Source organism: Hypanus sabinus, chromosome 2, assembly GCF_030144855.1.
Source record: "Hypanus sabinus isolate sHypSab1 chromosome 2, sHypSab1.hap1, whole genome shotgun sequence".
In the NCBI taxonomy this organism is placed as follows: Eukaryota; Metazoa; Chordata; class Chondrichthyes; order Myliobatiformes; family Dasyatidae; genus Hypanus; species Hypanus sabinus.
Genome location: NC_082707.1, coordinates 84,553,208 through 84,570,857, shown reverse-complemented (window position 1 = coordinate 84,570,857; position 17,650 = coordinate 84,553,208). Strand labels below are relative to the sequence as shown.

General features: G+C 39.2%; 1 protein-coding gene across 6 annotated transcripts in view; it reads right to left on the bottom strand.

Annotated features, from left to right (window-relative positions):
* The window catches only part of LOC132380406 (diacylglycerol kinase delta-like), a 166,743-nt gene that overhangs the window by 30,046 nt on the left and 119,047 nt on the right, over positions 1-17,650 (bottom strand). For all 6 annotated transcript variants that reach the window (XM_059949167.1, XM_059949190.1, XM_059949175.1 and 3 more), the window contains 11 exons: positions 14,425-14,533; positions 12,419-12,558; positions 11,335-11,419; positions 9,931-10,025; positions 8,758-8,857; positions 7,827-8,091; positions 6,655-6,807; positions 5,110-5,238; positions 3,123-3,222; positions 1,442-1,552; positions 798-894 (listed from right to left, as the gene is read on the bottom strand). In XM_059949167.1, the coding sequence (XP_059805150.1) occupies positions 798-894; positions 1,442-1,552; positions 3,123-3,222; positions 5,110-5,238; positions 6,655-6,807; positions 7,827-8,091; positions 8,758-8,857; positions 9,931-10,025; positions 11,335-11,419; positions 12,419-12,558; positions 14,425-14,533 (1,384 nt within the window). The remainder of the gene's footprint in view (positions 1-797; positions 895-1,441; positions 1,553-3,122; positions 3,223-5,109; positions 5,239-6,654; positions 6,808-7,826; positions 8,092-8,757; positions 8,858-9,930; positions 10,026-11,334; positions 11,420-12,418; positions 12,559-14,424; positions 14,534-17,650) is intronic.

The window sequence follows — 17,650 nt, the reverse complement described above, 5'->3', positions numbered from 1 at the left end:
CTTTTTCATTCTTTTCCCTCTTTTTCAATGCTTCCCATTGCCTCATCAAATAATTCCTTGCTTTGTTTAAAGCAAATACTTAATTAAACTCATTGATATGTACATATCTAATTCAATAAGACACTTCTGCACCTTTTTACAATCACTCAGAGACTGTCCTCCTAGATTCTTTGACTCAACATTCCCCATGGTTTAAACTCTCCATGACTCCCTTTTTGGTGCTTTTATAAGCTTGCTTAGGCACTCTCACTTTTTTTTATTCATTGGTGATCTGCTTTTCATGCTTATTTTAAATTATCTGCAGCTTGCTTTCCATGCTCCTTCCAAGCTCACTGGGCTCCATCTTCCTTGCATCTTTTACTCAACATGGAAATGACCTCATCTTTCACACATAGGGGCATTGCTTTTGAAGAAGAAAAGTTGGCCACAAGAATTTCCTGCTTTTTATCAAATATCACCAAGGAATATTCTGCATCTATCTGGATAGGGCCTTATTAACAATACCTGAAAAGTGTATTGCATTGTTTGCCTCTGAATTGAGTCTTGAACTCACGGACCTCTGGGCACTATCAATGCTGCCAATGGTCAACAATGTCCGCATGGATGAGATGGGATTGGATGGAATGAGATTCACCATTTGACCTCTATACTTTACTCAAGCTGGTCTCGTGGAAGTTTGAATCCCCAGCTTTTACACCCTGTTTTGTGATGTAGGGATGGTTCATGCAAAGAAGATTATTTAAAATTATGTCCAAAGACTGATGGTCTAGAAAATGTGGAGTAAATAAGATACCAACCTCGAGAAGTACTTTCTGCTCCAAATTTTTATACGTTCTGTGTAGTAGCTCCTTGGTTCCAAGAACCCCATACCACATCATATTTTTTGTTCGACTCCTGAGAAAAAACTATAAAAAGTTAAATACAATTCATAAGACACCAATAGCTAAAAACAAATAATACTTGCCAGTTCATACTGATGTCCTAGTCATTACTGAACTGGTAGAAACTAAACCCAAGGAATCCTGTCAGCCAATACTGAATATGGTGTGGAAGGAAAATTCATGCAGTCTGTGACAGAGTCAGAATACAGTGGACAAATAGGAATGAGAAGATAAAGAAAGAGGAGAATAGTTATTTACAATCATTCTGGGGTAAGGTATAAAACAAGGAGAGAAGGAGAATATTTGGGCATAAACTGTGTCGGCAGGAATAAAAATTATTGGATTATGTATGATCAGCAATTTAGAGCTTTACATTTCTGCTCAAAGTGAGATGCAGTTGGGGGCTTCTTGACATTTTGCTCATAATTTGATGTTAACAATTATCTCCTTCAATATTATGGAACATGAAACCTGGAGAGGGAAAGATGTGCAGCTTGTGAATAAGTAGCAGTTTGGGTATTCTTTCAGTTCAACACTCAACCTGCTGCCAGCTTCCTCACCTGCATTTTTCTGGATGTTCATCCCGTTTGTTGTTGAAATCCAGCGATATTTTTGCATCCAATCCAATTCCAAAATAATTATTCATGACACATTTTTCTGTGTACCCATTTCTGAAGAACAAAACAAATTTATTTAGTTTACATATCAATGAGACCACATGAAGAAAACTCTCCTCTATTTTAGATTGTTCTATCTTATGAAGGTACATTCACCAGATAGACAGCAATAGTATTTACCTGCAGTCTTAACAAGAGCAAACTTCTAACCAAAATACTACAGTAGAAAGTTGGCATCATGCCAAGATTGATTGAGAAAGTACAACATCCTTACCCCCTCAAAAAAAAAATCACTCCCATCTGGAAAGAGCACTCTTTAACTCTATAAGGGAACCAAGCTGCTGAAAGAAGGCAGAATAATGAACAGTTGATCTGTGCTCCTCAAAAAGAACCAAAAGGAGGGTTTGGCTCCCAATGAGCAAACTATGGCAGTGTTTAAGGTTTCTATGAGAAGTCATCATCACTGTCTGTAGATGGAGTAAATAATATTGCAGTCTCATTCAATTAAATTTGTATGCTTGATGCCCAATGACTGACTGCATATTCAGACAAAATTAGTGTAAAGGGGGTTTCTTCTTTTTTTCTTTGTTACTGTGTAATCAAAAGGGCTTCTTTGTTTTGTTAACTAGCAGGAATGCTTCGTTGTTGCGAGAGAGTGCTGGAAGCTTGTTTGGGTTAAAATTTACTGATAACGAGAATTGTATTCCTTTGTAAACCAAATGGGGACTAATGTTCTTTCTTCTGAGTCTGTAAGCTTTTGTTGACGGTCTTTTGGGGAGATTGGCGCGAGGGGGTTGCGAGAGAGAACACAATGCTGTAAGCTGGGCGAGGAATGGACCCCAAGCGGGGGTCCGAGGCCAGGAGGTACTCCGAGGAGGGGGGATGAAGCTAGATGTGCTTGGTTGACCACTCGGAGGGTCCTGAGCTGCGAGTCGAGGAGTTCGGAGGGGATCAAATGGTGGCCACAAGACTTCAGTAATTGAGCTCCAACGGTTGTGCACTAAGTGGTTTGGACTTTGATAAGTTTGGCGCCTTTTCTTTATTTTTTCTCTTCATATATACTGTATCATTATTAATCACTTAGTTATAGTAACCTTTATAAATTGTACTCATTTAATCGCTTATGGTGTACTGTCTGTTTCTGGGCGAGGCGGGGACATCACACAGCATCCACACCAGCTGATTATCCAGTTTGGCGGTGCCGAAGGCTGCTCCCCCTAGACGAGAATGAGCTGAGCGAGCCTGAGGTGACCCAGGGGGTTACATTAGCAATATGAGATAATGGATCAGTGAGAAGGGATTTTAATTCTTTGTATAACCCATGCTGCAATTGCTCTGGAAACGTTCGATGAGATTTCTCATAAGAAGCTTTAAATAATTTCTATCTGTGCTATATCTGATCTGGAATTTAGTGGAACTCGCAGAGGTTGCAAAAAAAAAATCATTAAAATTCCCCTGCAATTGTAATTCATCTTGAATAGAACAAAATTCTTTAAAACCAGAACCTGAATTAAACCTAGTAATAAAATAAAACAGACCACACATCTGGAAATGGAATGCCAAAAAACAAGGGAAAGTACTTGGAGAATAAAGTAACAACTATAAAGTGTCCCACGGTACATACAGAATATCAGGCTCCGAGATCACAGGGTCAGCATGGACAAGTAACATTTTGCTGATGACAGATCCTCCAGCCAAAGAAGCAGCCAATCCGGCTCGTAAACCTGAAGAGCAGTGCACAAGACAGAGAGTCAGTGGCAAAATCAACTTGCAACATGAAGTGGAAGCACCCACACCCCCACCTGAATAAAAGTTCAGATCCCGGAAATCAGTGTTCAGGCCCTCAGCTTCCTCTCCCCACACTTTGTGTAATATAATATCCCAGATGATGATGTCAGGCATTGAACTGAGAAAGGAAAGTCAAAATACTAAAATAATTTGCAGATTATTGTGTGCGAGCAACAGTAGGACCAGAACAATCCATTTAATATTCTCAACAATTTCAATGTACAACTCTCATAAAGTTAAAATACCAGGTCAAATTCAGTGTAAAAACTGGGATAGACCCTCAAAATGGTAACCAGTTTCTGGCTATCCTTCCATAATTTCTTGGAGTTGTCTGTAATTAATGAAGTGCTTTGAGAAACTGGTGATGAAACGTATCAACTCCTGTCTGAGAAGTGACTTGGATCCACACCAATTTGCCTACTGGAACAACAGGTCATCATCAGATGTCATTTCATTGGTTCTTCACTCAACTCTGCAACATCTGGACAGCAAAGATGCATACATCAGGATGTTCTTTACTGACTTCAACACGTCATTCAATTACCCCCCCCAAAACTAATCAATAAGCTTCAGAGCTTAGCTTCAATACCTGTTCAGATTGTGCAACTGAAATCCTCAATTTCCTCACTTGCAGATCCCAGTAAGTTTGTATTGGCAACATCTCCTGCACAATCTTTATCAGCACAAGCGCACCACGGGGCTGTACGCTTAGCTCCTTTGCTCTGCTTGCTTTATACTTGTGACTGTTGAGGCTAAGCACAGCTCTAAATCCATATTTAAGTTTGCTGATGGCACCACTGTCATTGGCTGAATCAAAAGTGGTGACACATCAGCATACAGAAGAGAGACTGTACATCTGACTGAATGGTGCCACAACAACTTCTCACAAGATCAGGAAGATGATTATCGACCTTAGGAGGATGAAAGCAGAGTCCTCATCAGGGGATCAGAGGTGGAGAGGGACAGCAACTTTAAATTCCTCTGTGTTATCATTTCAGGAAATCTGTCCTGCACCCAGCACAGTGCCATTACTAACAAAACAAAGCAACATCTCTATTGTTTGCAAAGATTCGGCATGACATCTAAAACTTTGACAAACTTCTATAGATGTGTGGTGCAGAGTATACTAGTTGGTTGCATCATGTCCTGGTATGGAAACACCAATGCGCTTGAATGGAAGAGCCTACAAAAAGTAGTGAATATGGGTCAGTCCATCATGGGTACAGCCATCCCCACCATTGAACACATCTACATGGGGTGCTGTCACAGGAAGGCAGCATCCATCATCAAGGACCCCCACCATCCAGGCCATGCTCTCTTCTCACTGCTGGCATCAGGAAGATTGTACAGGAGCTTCAGGACCCACACGACCAGGTTCAGGAACAGTTATTACCCCTCAGCCATCAGGCCCCAGAATGAGAGGGGATAACTTCATTCAACTTTGCTCACCCCATCACTGAACTGTTCCCGTAACCTATGGACTAATTTTCAAGGGCTCTTCATCTCATGTTTTCGATATTTATTGCTTAATTATTTATTATTATTATTTCTTTTTAAACTTTTTGTATTTTGCATGTGTTGGGGGTCATCTTTCATTGATTCTACAGTGTTTCTTGTATTAACTATGAATTCCTGCAAGAAAATGAATGTCAGGTTTGTATTTGGTAACATACATGTACTTTGATAATAAATTTACTTTGAACTTTGAGGTGGCAATTTAGAAATTACGTATGGATATATCAGTACTGTTGCAGTGTTCTCACTGTGTCACCCTCAAGAGGTCCCTGTGTCATGGGTAATTTATGTTTCATAAAATTACTTACTTGGGTAAAGAATCTTGGAGTTGAGCATTGGTAAATTGTCTCTATTTCCTGTTGGAGTAGGAAGCGAGGAGGAACTCCCAATGGACAGGCTTCCTTTACTGATTCTCCTCTCACAGGGAGACTTTGGCACTGCAATAAGAATAGCACCATGGTGTTCAGCTACATTTTATTGACACCTATTTGCCATTAATCCACTCATTTACACTTAAGAGATATCTAAAGATTTCTGAAACTAAAAGCAATGTGCTTTAGAGATTTAAAATCCAGAAGGTGCTGTTCATGAATATAAACATAGTATGACCCCAAACTAACAAATGTGAAAAATGAACTCCATGAAATGAGAAATAAACTATGAAAGCAACCTCTTTCTATTTACGTGTATGTTTCTTTACTTTGACAGCTTGTAGACAAGTCATCTCGAAACATGATATGGAACAGGCAAGAGAATAGCAACAGGTTTGAGAAATGAGAAATAATTGCTGAGTTTGCTGCTTGGAGTTTCTGAATCACCTGTATAAAAACCACGATCCATTTTACCTATCTAACTTTACTGGTACCTCTGCTGCACTGTTCAACATTCATTATTCAAAAAGGCAGATGCATCAAATAAAAATCTTTTTCATTTTTGACATCAGACCTTGGACATTATAAATTGTGGAACTCAGCCTTTTCCGTTCTTACAAATCTCAGTTGGTATTCCTATCTTCAGACTTTGTTTGGTATTGCTCCTGGCCCCAGACAAAGAATGATACTAGAGCAACAAAAAAAAAATCTGCTGGAGGAACTCAGCAGATTGAGCAATATCTGCAGGAGGAAAGGAATTGTCAATATTTTGTGTCAAAATCCAGCCTTGGTGCAGGGTTTTAACCCAAAATATAGACAATGTCATTCTTCCAGCAGGCATTGCTTGATCTACTGAGATCCTCTAGCAGATTTTTTGTTCTTCCAGGTTCCAGCATCCGCACTCTGTTTAGTCTCCAATGGATGATGCTTTTCTTGTCCCATGACTAATTCATGCCCCTTTCCTCCTTAGAGCACAATCTATGCTAGTGTGATCCCAGATGTTGCTATGAAACAATTTTGGAGCCAAGGTTTTGATTATTGTAATTCTCCATTGACACAGTAGAGGGCAGCCCTGCTTAAAATTTGATCACTGATATGAACTATCTCCAAGTAGCACCCTTAACCTATATCTTGTTACATACTATCAGTCTGCTATTTCTGTCACCACTTTCAATGCCATCCTCACTTAATTCTAATTCACTTACCCTTTATAAAAACACTCCTTTCCTCTATCTCCCAATCCGCTTCATAATAGTCTTTCAATCTCTTGTTCATCTTCTTAGCCTTCATTGCTTTATACTTACGCTTAACCCTTCTCTTCTGCGACCTTTCTTTATTTTCCTTGGACCAACTCAATGATACCCCTGAAAATCCTGAATTCTTTATACATTGCAAAGAGTACAAACCCACCCCAGGTTCAAATGTGTTGAGCACCCCTTACACCAACCCATCATAAAAAAATACTTTTCAGAAGTTTAATACCTTTCCGGTTGACTTTTCCTTTAATGTTGATGCTATATGTGGAGTGCAGGGAGACCTTATCTTCATTCTGGGTGTCTCTTCCATCTTCTTCAGAGCAACCACCAAAAGTATAACCTTCCTGGTCATGTGTCTGTGCATTCTGCTCATCAACAGCTGGACAATGCAGGAAGATTACAGACCTCATATATTACAATCAGTTCTATATCAGGACAAAAGCCAGCAATGATATTTTCACAAGTGACTCTCTTCTTTCAAATGTGTTTCTAGACCAAAGTAAAGATACTTTACAAATGATGCTATATTCAAAACATTTGCTGTAACGTCAAATTTCTGTAGAAAATTTAAACCAAAATTTTCCACCAACCCACAGAAGTTCCAGTGTATGGTGCTTAAGTAATTCAATGATGAGCATGGTAGTTGCTTTCCTACCACATTAAGATACAATTATGAGATCCAGGTTTCAGCTGCATGTCAACAGGTATTGCTTATTCTGGTGTTGAAAACATGCTATATCTTCTTCTCTGGTGACCAGGCTCAGGGGATTGGCCATAGCTCTAATTATATCTGTACCTGCGCTAGAGAGAAGGTGCTCTTGGATCAGTAATACATTGATTGACTGGTAAATGTAGGGATGGGATACTTATAATGTAACATGTGATGGGATGAATCAGAGACTGGTTGTACATTGGAGCAGGAAATGGATTGGGGACTGGCTGAATACTTGAGTGAAGTATGAAGAACACCAGACTGAAGAATTTTGCAGTTGGTTTAATGAGGATTATGTCCCAAGACTTAATTTAAATCACTGGGACCCTTCACTCTCTTCAAGATTGATGCTATAGAATTAAAACCATGTTATTCTGAAAGTATCTTTCAGATATCCTCAGGACACCATGGTTCAGGAAGTGCACTACGTCAAAATATCACACTTCGGAGACCACAATGTTAAAGCTCAGTAGGAAGTACCACGGCAAATTTCCAGTCAGCAATGTTTCAGCCATCAATGGGAGAGTGAAACATATCCCAATTTGGTGCTACTGGGCTTTGATTCAATGACTGGGAGCCTGAGGTTTGTGTACAAAGTGGCTTGGAATCTGTGTAGGAACTGGTCAGGTTGTCTAATGCCTGCATTCACTGCACAATTACAGAGAAGTTTTCTGTTGATTTCTCACCTTTCTCTGCATGCTCTATGATCTGACGTATCGCCTTCTTCAAACTATTTGCCCGCAACATTAGCTGCTCCCTGGGACGAAATATCTGTGGTCTGGGTGAACAGGCTGATCTTTCTTCTGCAAGGTCACACATGATATTGGCTGCCTCACCGTCTTCCTGCTCTTCTGCAATTGTTGGCGGTGGGTTTGGCAAAGAGGATGATGCTTGAGATTCATCACTGAGTGTTTTGAGCAGTGAGTCCAATTTTTCTTTTAAGACAGAGCACTGCAGTTAAGAAAAAACATTATTCAGTGTGTCCTTTTATGGTGACTATAAACATTGCTGGAGCAACACCAGTAGGTCTGGTGCAGGGTCCCGATCTGAAACGTTGATCATTTATTTGTCCCTACAGATATTGTTTGACCCACTGAGTTTCTCTTGCTGTTTGTTTTTTCTTTGCCCCAGATTTACGCAACTACAGTCTCTTCTGTCTTCCTAACTCCTTAGAGTACATGTAAATGATTTGAAGATCTTATGAAGAGGCAAAAATTAAATACAATAAAGCTCTTAATTCAGCACCGACAGGTGATACTGAATTAACAGATTTTCAAACTATTAATTAATATCATTTTAATTCACATTTTTTTTAGATGCTGTACAGATGTTACACAAATTTTCCAATGAGCTGAGTGCAGGAAACAGACTCTAGAGAGTTTCAAAGAACTGCTGGAAACAGAACAAGGAGTCTAAAAGCAGGTGGAGAAAGGGGTCCTGGTCAGCTTAAAGGAAGCACAGGCATTGGGTCCTCAAGGGAAATGTGCAAAGCTGTTGGGATTTCCAAACAACTGAACAGCAGATTATCAGAATTTTGCTATATGAAGAAATCCTGATCAGTGAAGATAGAAACCGAAGGGAAAAAACTCTGGTTACAGCACTGCTATTTCTCCATACCTTTCTTGCCATAGTCTCAGATTCTTCCCAGTTTTCTGTAGTCCTCTCATAAGCCTTTCCAACCCGGGCCACAAAATCTTTCACTGTTTCACAAAGCACTCTGTAAGGAGAAAGTGGTTGAACAATGGATTTGATATTATTCTGTTAGATAGCTGGTACATTATGCATGTGCTAAATTATAATATCACTTCACTTGCCATTTCTTTCTTTCAGTCCCTTGGTTGTAATTTGTTAATAATTTAAACTATCAACTAATCGTAGTAAATTCCTGTGATTAATGTAATGCAAGTTAATGTTTATTTTCAAGAAAGTACATATTAATTACACACCTCTGAAAGATCCTATCCATGTTCTATGATAAACGATTCTGGGACAGCAACTGTCTTTGAGCCCAATGAGCCATGGCAACAGTGATGTCCATTCAAATAGGCTCATGCAGAACATTATCAGATAAACACTGAACACAACTCCTTATGAACTCAAGTCTCCCTGAAGCTGTGTGCTTTGTAGTCCAAAGTCTCCTTGGCCCTTCATGTGTATTGACAGGCCCACCGATGACGACTTCAAATCATCAATTGTTCTACTACTATTTAGCAGTATAACAAAACTTCAGTGAATTATTAATTATTCTCTTTAAACCTGCGATTAAATGAGCTTAAAAGTTTTAATTTTTTGCCATTCCTAGTAATTTCTCAACCACTGCTAAGACATAGGGGTAATAGTGAGGCTGATCTGTGGAATCAGAAGTCCTGACAACTAAAAACAGTGAGGAGTTACAACACTTAATTAAGTATTTTAAAACATAAAATCGATTATGCATCTGCATCATATTCTTTTGTTTTTATCACATTTCATCTGACTTTGATTCAAGAAAGTTAAGCCATTCTTTAAGCCAAAATAGATATGCACAACAATTTTGCATCTATTGATCACATAGTATTTCACCAATGTATGTCAGCAGACATTTCAATGCTCAGAACTGTGGCTGCTGTTCTGGTTGGATGAAAAGGTCACAAATTTAATACTTGGCTCACTTATAGAATGGAATGTGAAGAGGACTTGCAGATGGAAGAAATAATGATAAGAGTGGAGGAGAGGATAGTTGAATTCACTCAGACTTTTAAAAGTAATGTTCTGGGACTGTCCAGGTTCAACTTGTGACATGGTACTCACTTTGCTGACGAAATTACCACTGAATGTTGATCTGATGTCAGGATTTTAGACAAATGTGCAGCAACTGAATCCTCATAAGATGAAATCTGCTGTACCTGAAGAAAATTGAATAGACAATGAGAACTAAATCAGCTGCTCTTATACAACCAAGCCTATTTCATTCTGAACAAAATTGGGAACAAAATTATCTTGTTTATCTCATCTGGAAACAAACAAGGCAAACTCAGGATTACACCATACAGCTGAAGTCAGAAGTTTACATACAACTTGGCCAAATACATTTAAACTCAGTTTTTCAGAATTCTTGACATTTAATCCTAGAAAACATTCCCTGTCTTAGGTTAGTTAGGAGTAAATGTATTTGGCTAAGTTGTATGTAAACTTCTGACTTCAACTGTAAACATTTTCCCATTGGATATTAATCTGTTTTACTTCCAGCTATTCCACTGAATCATCAAATCATCAAACCCATGAAATCATTTATTATCTTTGTCAATATTTTACCATTTGTTAAAATTTTTCATTGCAAAGAAACTGTGATCAGAGATCCACACAGAGATGGCATGGAACACTGGTGAAAAAGATAAAAAGGAACCTATTAAAAGATGCAAACCAGCAGTGCCCCATGGTACAGTTGCATCTGTGAATATGTATTTCCCTTTTTTAAAGATAAAGATCGGCTTTACTTGTCACACGTACACGTCATGTGCGTCAAACCAAGTCAGTGAGGATTGTACTACAAGTGTCGTCATGTCTCTGGCACCAACATTGCATGCCCACCACTTACTAACTGCAACCACATACCTTTGGAACGTGGTAGGAAACCGGAGAATACTGAGGGAATCCACGCAGTCACAGGGAGAACGTGCAACTCCTTACAGGCAGCAGTGAGAATTGAATCCTGATTGCTGGCTGGCGCTAACCATTCGGCTACTGCGTTGCCCTGTGAGCACTATTAGTCAATCTATAGTGCTTAATATTGTTGGATGTACAATGTACAAACTTCGTGACCACTTGGTTAGATTCAGGAGGTATTTAATAAAGTTAGTCACTTAGATCACATTTTTTTCCCATTCCGATGTTTGGTCTGAACAAATGAACCTCTTGACCATGTCTGCATGCTTTTTTGCTTGAGTTGCTGCCTCATGATTGGTTGATTAGATATTTGCATTAATGAGCAGGTGGAAAGGTGTACCTAATAAAGTGGCCCCTGAGTTATTACTGAAGGATTAATACAGCATCACCAAGCTCCTGACAAATGTGGGAGCATGACTAGTACATGATCGGAGAACTGTTTTGAACAATAATATCCATGACACAAAATTTTAGAAGGGAAGCATAATGAGCAACATGAGACAAAGGATATTTTTTTTTGCTTTTCTATTATACTATGTAACTTCTTACCTCTAAATCATCACTGAAATCCTCTACCCCTATTGAAGAGGAAGAATGTCGAGGAACCTTAGTTTCATAAACCATAATACCCCATCTGCAAATATGAATGTAATGGTTAGCCATTCTTTATGAGCTTTCTTTTTTTCCATTTTCTCAGAAGTAATCCATTATATTTAATTACAATTCTTCCCTCCACAATGAACCCTTTCCCTTTCACCTTATGATGTACTCCTACTACTTTCCCTGATGAATGCAGCATTCCCTTTCAAACACAATATGTACCACTACTCTTTATACCATGTACCATTAACCCTCCACACCATATACAGTGAACCCTCCACACCATATACAGTGAACCCTCCACACCGTATACAATGAACTCTCTACACTGTATACAATGAACCCTCCATACCATGCATAATATTTCCCTTTCTATGCATGAATATTTTAGCTCCTATCATGACATACCATTATTCCATTCCCATCCAAACATTCCTAACTAGTGTGAATTTGTGCAGACTCAGTAACTAGCTTCTAACATATAAAGGATTTCTCATTATTTGCCCATTGCCACTGCCAGCCCACCTGGGATTATAAATGTCCAGGATTTTGCAATGCTTCTCATCAACTCAGCTATACATATACACACTGTGTTATGATGTTTCATCAATTAGTCTGTAAACCCGAGCTCATCTTTCTCAATCACGAACCATTTATTGTTCCATCACAAATGTCTGTTGCTTCATGCTAGATTTGTTACAGTCACTCTTGTTAACACTGGGCTAGCAGTTCAACAAACATGAACAAATGCCTTCAACGTACAGAGTGTCCAGCAGGCTACTTGACTATGGCAGTGCTGCCCTCATCCACAAATGTACACCTAGCAACTGAGATCAGTGGATTGTAATCCAAAACAGGAACCCTAACTACTCCCTCTCTCCTGAGATTAAAAGCGACAAAGTCATTAAGCCTCCAAGTATGCAAGTGAGAGATGTGTAAATCAATGATATTAGCAGTACTAAAGGACACAGCTACATCCCACTGACATAATGGAACAAAAGAAACCCGATGAATTCTTAAAGGATTTTCTCACCTATCCAGCATTTTTGTACTTGCTCGTTCCAGTTTTTCCAGGATTTGAGGCAGCTGTGTATCATCATCACAGGCTGATCCCCATCCCAGCACTCGTGCCAAGTCATTCCCTGTGCCCAAAGGCAGTACTCCCATCTGGCACTGAAAAAATGTTAAAGTTATTTAAAAGAAGGTTTAAAGTCAATTTCTAGAGGCACCCTATCCTAAAATGCAATTTATCTTGAACTCGAACTACACAACCCTTAAACTGCATGGAGAGGGTTTCTATTCACTGGAATATATAAGTAAATTCTTCACATAGAACCAGCTGTTAGAAGAGATAATGGAGTCAGACACAACTACTGTATTTCTAAGGCATTTGGACAGAGTGGGGGAATACGAGCCTAATACATACTAATGATATTAGTGTTGACAGATACCACAGTTGGTTTGTATGAGGTTTCTCTGCTGTACATTTCTATGATTCCAAGACCATGTTCAGTGGCTGATGTTACATCCTGTTTCTATTTTGAAGTTTACAGAGAAGTGATTATATCCACTTGGGCACTAGATGGATAATATGCATACTATGATTTAAAGGAGGCAAATGAGGGCAGCCCTGTGGTTTCTTTCCAAGTGTTTGACAGCAGGGAGACTCATCTGTCATTACCCAGTTGCACTTGAAGATGATCATGATTACACCGAATGGTATATCCTTTTTTCTGATGTTAATGATGGGACTATGGATTTGTGACTGCAGCTTTGTAGAGTTGAGTTTCAGGATTTCAGAGGGGATACTGTCTGCTCCCGCAGATTTGTTACTTCTGAATTGGGGTTTATTTCCTTTTTTTTGTCATGAGTAGAGCAAGACCAGTCTGAATAGCTTGCTACAGGATGCTGTGACAGGCACTCGTGTCAAGGACAGAACTGTGGTTGAGGAAATCATCAGAGTTCTCTCCAGAAATCACTGACTACCTCTCTCGTTGCTAATGAGTTCATTCTCATTCCTAGCTCAGTGTGATGGGACATGGACACTTTTGCAACACTGATGAATTCATGCATGCCATGATGGTTAGTGATTGCTGAGCATCCTGGACTCTTTCTACCACCATGTGTTCTTTTGTTGGGCTTCTGTCTTTGTGTGTCTGCAGAGCTGTTACTTTTCTATGAGTAAACACTTAGATTTGCAAATTATTAGCTCCTCAATCTATACTATCCTCACTAGTCACCAGAATACTGCACAGCCTTCTGTACTAGCCCACTATGAAGCCCTTGTTTGCATCACCCTCAGCCTCCTGCACTAGTCTTGGGCTCATATTTTAATTTATTGAGATACCGTGCAGAATAGGGCCTTCTGTGCCATGCAGCAATCCCCCAATTTAATCCTACTGTAATCATGTAACAATTTACAATGACCAATGAACCTACCAACTGGCACGTCTTTGGACTGTGGGAGGATGTGTGTGTGTATATATATAGCTTCTAAGACTTTTGCATAGGACTGAATATTGGCTAAAATAGGAAGGTGGTTGGGAAACAGAAATAAGAGTGCTTAGCTTTGTATTAGCTCAGTAGTATTAAGTGTTATTTGGTAACTGGAAAGCCATAATATACAGCACTGTGTAAAAGCCTTAGGCACCCTATATATGTGTGCCTAAGACTTCTGCACAGTATTGTATATCCCTGTCAAGCACTTGTCCACACTAGCACTCAAACATAGCCTCTTACCATGTTATTGTCTAACTCTTATCCTCATCGTCCTCAGACACAGCATCCGATAAACCACTCTTAAAGTCGTTGCTCATCATGCTCAAGCAATTTCCAATTCCACAAGGTTATTTTTTATATAATGCAAAAGTTAATTTAATTCATTCAATGTAGGGTTGATTGGCTGAATTACACTTCGTTGTTATTTATGCACACAGCTGGAAACATGAACAGCAACCAATATATGTTGCTGCGCCACAAACTCTAATCAATGCAGACAAATTACTTTTCTTTCATAAGCTGTACCTAATGAAGCAGTACCTGTTTGTGGAGATTCAGGCTATCGATTTCAGACAGCACCCACCCAACGCTTCCATCTCCGCCACACACAAGGATGCGAAATGTGTCAAACTTCTGGAATAATCGCAATCTGAAAATGAAAACAGCATTTAAAATGACAGTATCAGACGGTCTATCCCATCTGAAACCAAATACTGCAAATGACAAGAAACCTATTTCATGTTCCTAATATTTCTGCTTGCACCTTGGTCTCTGCCTTCAATTTTGCATTCCAATTTTCCCTCAACTTGCTTTTCATTCATCTCTGACCATTTTTCTCAGCAAAGTTAAACATACATTTCAAGAAAGTTAACTCTCTTAATTACGTAGTCGTTAGCACTGCTGTCTCACAAGTCCAAAGAGGTTCAATAATCCAGGCCTCTATCCGTGTAGCGATTGCACGTTCTTCTTGTGATCTGCGTTATCTGGTTTCCTCCCATGTTACCGAATATGTGCTGGTTGGAAAGCCACTGTAAGTTGCACCTAGAGTAGGTCGATGGCAGTAAATAAGGTGCTGAGAGGAGTTAATGGGAATGTGAGAGGAAAAAAAATCATAGGGAACTAATGAGGGCATGTGCAAAACTAAAGATTAGTGCAGATGATTGGCCCACATGCTAAGGGCTAATGGACCTGTTTCTGTGCCATATGACAAGACTTAATTCAAGCATCATTGCATATTTTCCTTCACACATGACTCAAAAATCGGTGGTGTTGTTGATAGTGAGGTGGATAGCATTAAGCTACAGAATGACATTGATCAATGAGTGAAGCATTGGCAGGCAGGATTTAATCCTGATGTGTGTGAGGTAATTGACTTTGGGAGGACTATTAAAGCTAGGACTTGCACAATGAATGGTATGGCTCTAAGATATACTGAAGAACAGAGAGACCTTGGATGTACAAGACTGAGAATCCTGAAGATGGCAGCACAAGTAAAAACGATGATGAAGATGGAATTTGGGACACTTCAAAGGCTATGAATGTAAGAACAGGGATATTATTATAAAATTTTATAAAACATTGGTTATGCCACAGCTAGAATGCCACATACACTCTGATCATCACACACTAGCAAAGCCATTGTGTTGGAGAGACTGGAGATGAAATTCACCAAGATATTTCCTGGGGCTAAGCATTTATAAGGAAAGACTGAATAGAATGGGTTTGCTTTCTTCGGTGCAGAGGACACTGGTGAGAGACCTGATAAAGATATACAATGTTATGATGAGTGTAGATAGTATGGGTATAGGAAACACTTCCTCATAAAAGAGGTTAGGAGAGGATCTAAGGAATAATTTTTTTCACCCTGAGGTAGGTATTCTCAGAACATTCAAGGAACTAGATGAGCACTTGAATCTCCAACGCATGGAAGGACTAAATGTAAATAAAGATGTGCACTTGATGGATAGAAGACATAATAGACCGAACAGGTTATTTCTGTTCTCAATTACTCTATGAGAATAGTATAACACAGAAATCACCTGTTTGGTTTGAGAAATCTTCAAAAAGCAACACAGTATAAACTCAACACGTACAAACAAGCTGGATGAACTCAGCAGGTCAGGCAGCATCTGTTGAAATGAGCAGTCAACGGATGCTGCCCGACCTGCTGAGTTCATCCAGCTTGTTTGTTTGTGTTAATTTGACCACAGCATCTGCAGTGTACTTTGTGTTTACAGTATAAACTCATTTTCCTGCTGATTATTTTACTTATAAGCCTTTTTAAATCTTGGATTTTAAATACATTCATCTAAACTGCGACTCAGTTTTACAATTTAATAAGTCATTTACACGTCACTTTCGTCAACTTCCCCTTTCATCAACTTAAACCCAGTAACAGCATCTCTCTCCTTTTAGGTTATTGACGTTTGGAATCATGATGTAGAAATGTTAAAGATGCTGTCCATTATCTTGATGGAACAGCAACATATTAACTGAGAAATCAATCACAACCCTATAACAAAAAATGCTGTGCTTCAACACAAAAGTTCACTTATTCAATATTTTAAAATAAGTAAACACGTCACCAATCATAACATTTCACATAACTGTAATCCGAACTACGAATAATACCCACATACAATATAATTGCATTGTAACTCCCATAAATGCATCTCAATTGTAATTTAAACTCATGTAGCTCTCTTTTGTTATAAACTGCACAGTTAGCTCCACAGTTCTGACAATTTAAGGTTTTGCTGGATTCAATGAAAAAAAACTGGTTCTTTACCATGGCTATGCTTTGAATAAGGACCAGGGCAGTGAGGAAGGTATCACATAGTAGGCATCATTCAGTCACGACCTGACTTGCAATCATGAAAGTTTTCAGCAGTGCTCAGTGAATGGTCATAGGATATCGGAAATCTGATTGATCTTTCCCTTTCTAAGCCAAAAGCTATCAGGCATCATCGCCCACTATCCATCCTCCTTATCACCCTCCGCCACTCCATCCCATTTGGCAGCAATTCTGTTTTTGTTCTAATAAAATGCACCTAACAATATACTCAAATAAAAAAAAAGTATGCTGGAAGTGCTCAGTAGGTCAGGTGGTTTTAGTGAGGACAGTAAGAGTCGACATGCTGGATCAAGGATTTTTCATCAGAACTGGAAAAATGCAAAATCAAGAATGTGCACACTAGCATTATCCAGGTAATAATCACCATAAAAATCAGCAACTGGAACAAAATGATAGAGACAAACTGAGATGATAAATTGAACACAGAAAGGTCCAGCCAAATCTGTGGGGAAGAAAAAGTTCCTCTTACATTAAGGGTGCCACGATAGTGTAATGGTTAGGGCAATGCTATTCCAGTTTGGGGTGTTGAAGGTCGGAGTTCAATTCTGGTGCTGCTTGTAAAGCAGTCTGTTAGTACTCCCCGTGAACGCAAAGGTTTCCTCCCACTTTCCAAGTACATGCCAGTTGGTAGGATTATTGCTTATTGTAAATTTCCTGTGATAAGGCCAGGGCTAAATAGGTGGGCTGCTGGGTGGTGTAACTTGTTGAGCCAACTTGTTGGGCTAGAGGGGCCTGTTCCGCAGTGTATCTCCAAGTAAATATATAAAGTCTGAGTGCAATAGTTAGAAGATCAAGTGCTATTTCTTGTGTTTACAAATAACATTGTTTCTTCAGCTTCCCACCAGGTGTGTTAAAATCTACAGTTTTTTATTGAGTTTAACAGCTTCAGATTGTTTTTTTATCCCTCTTTAT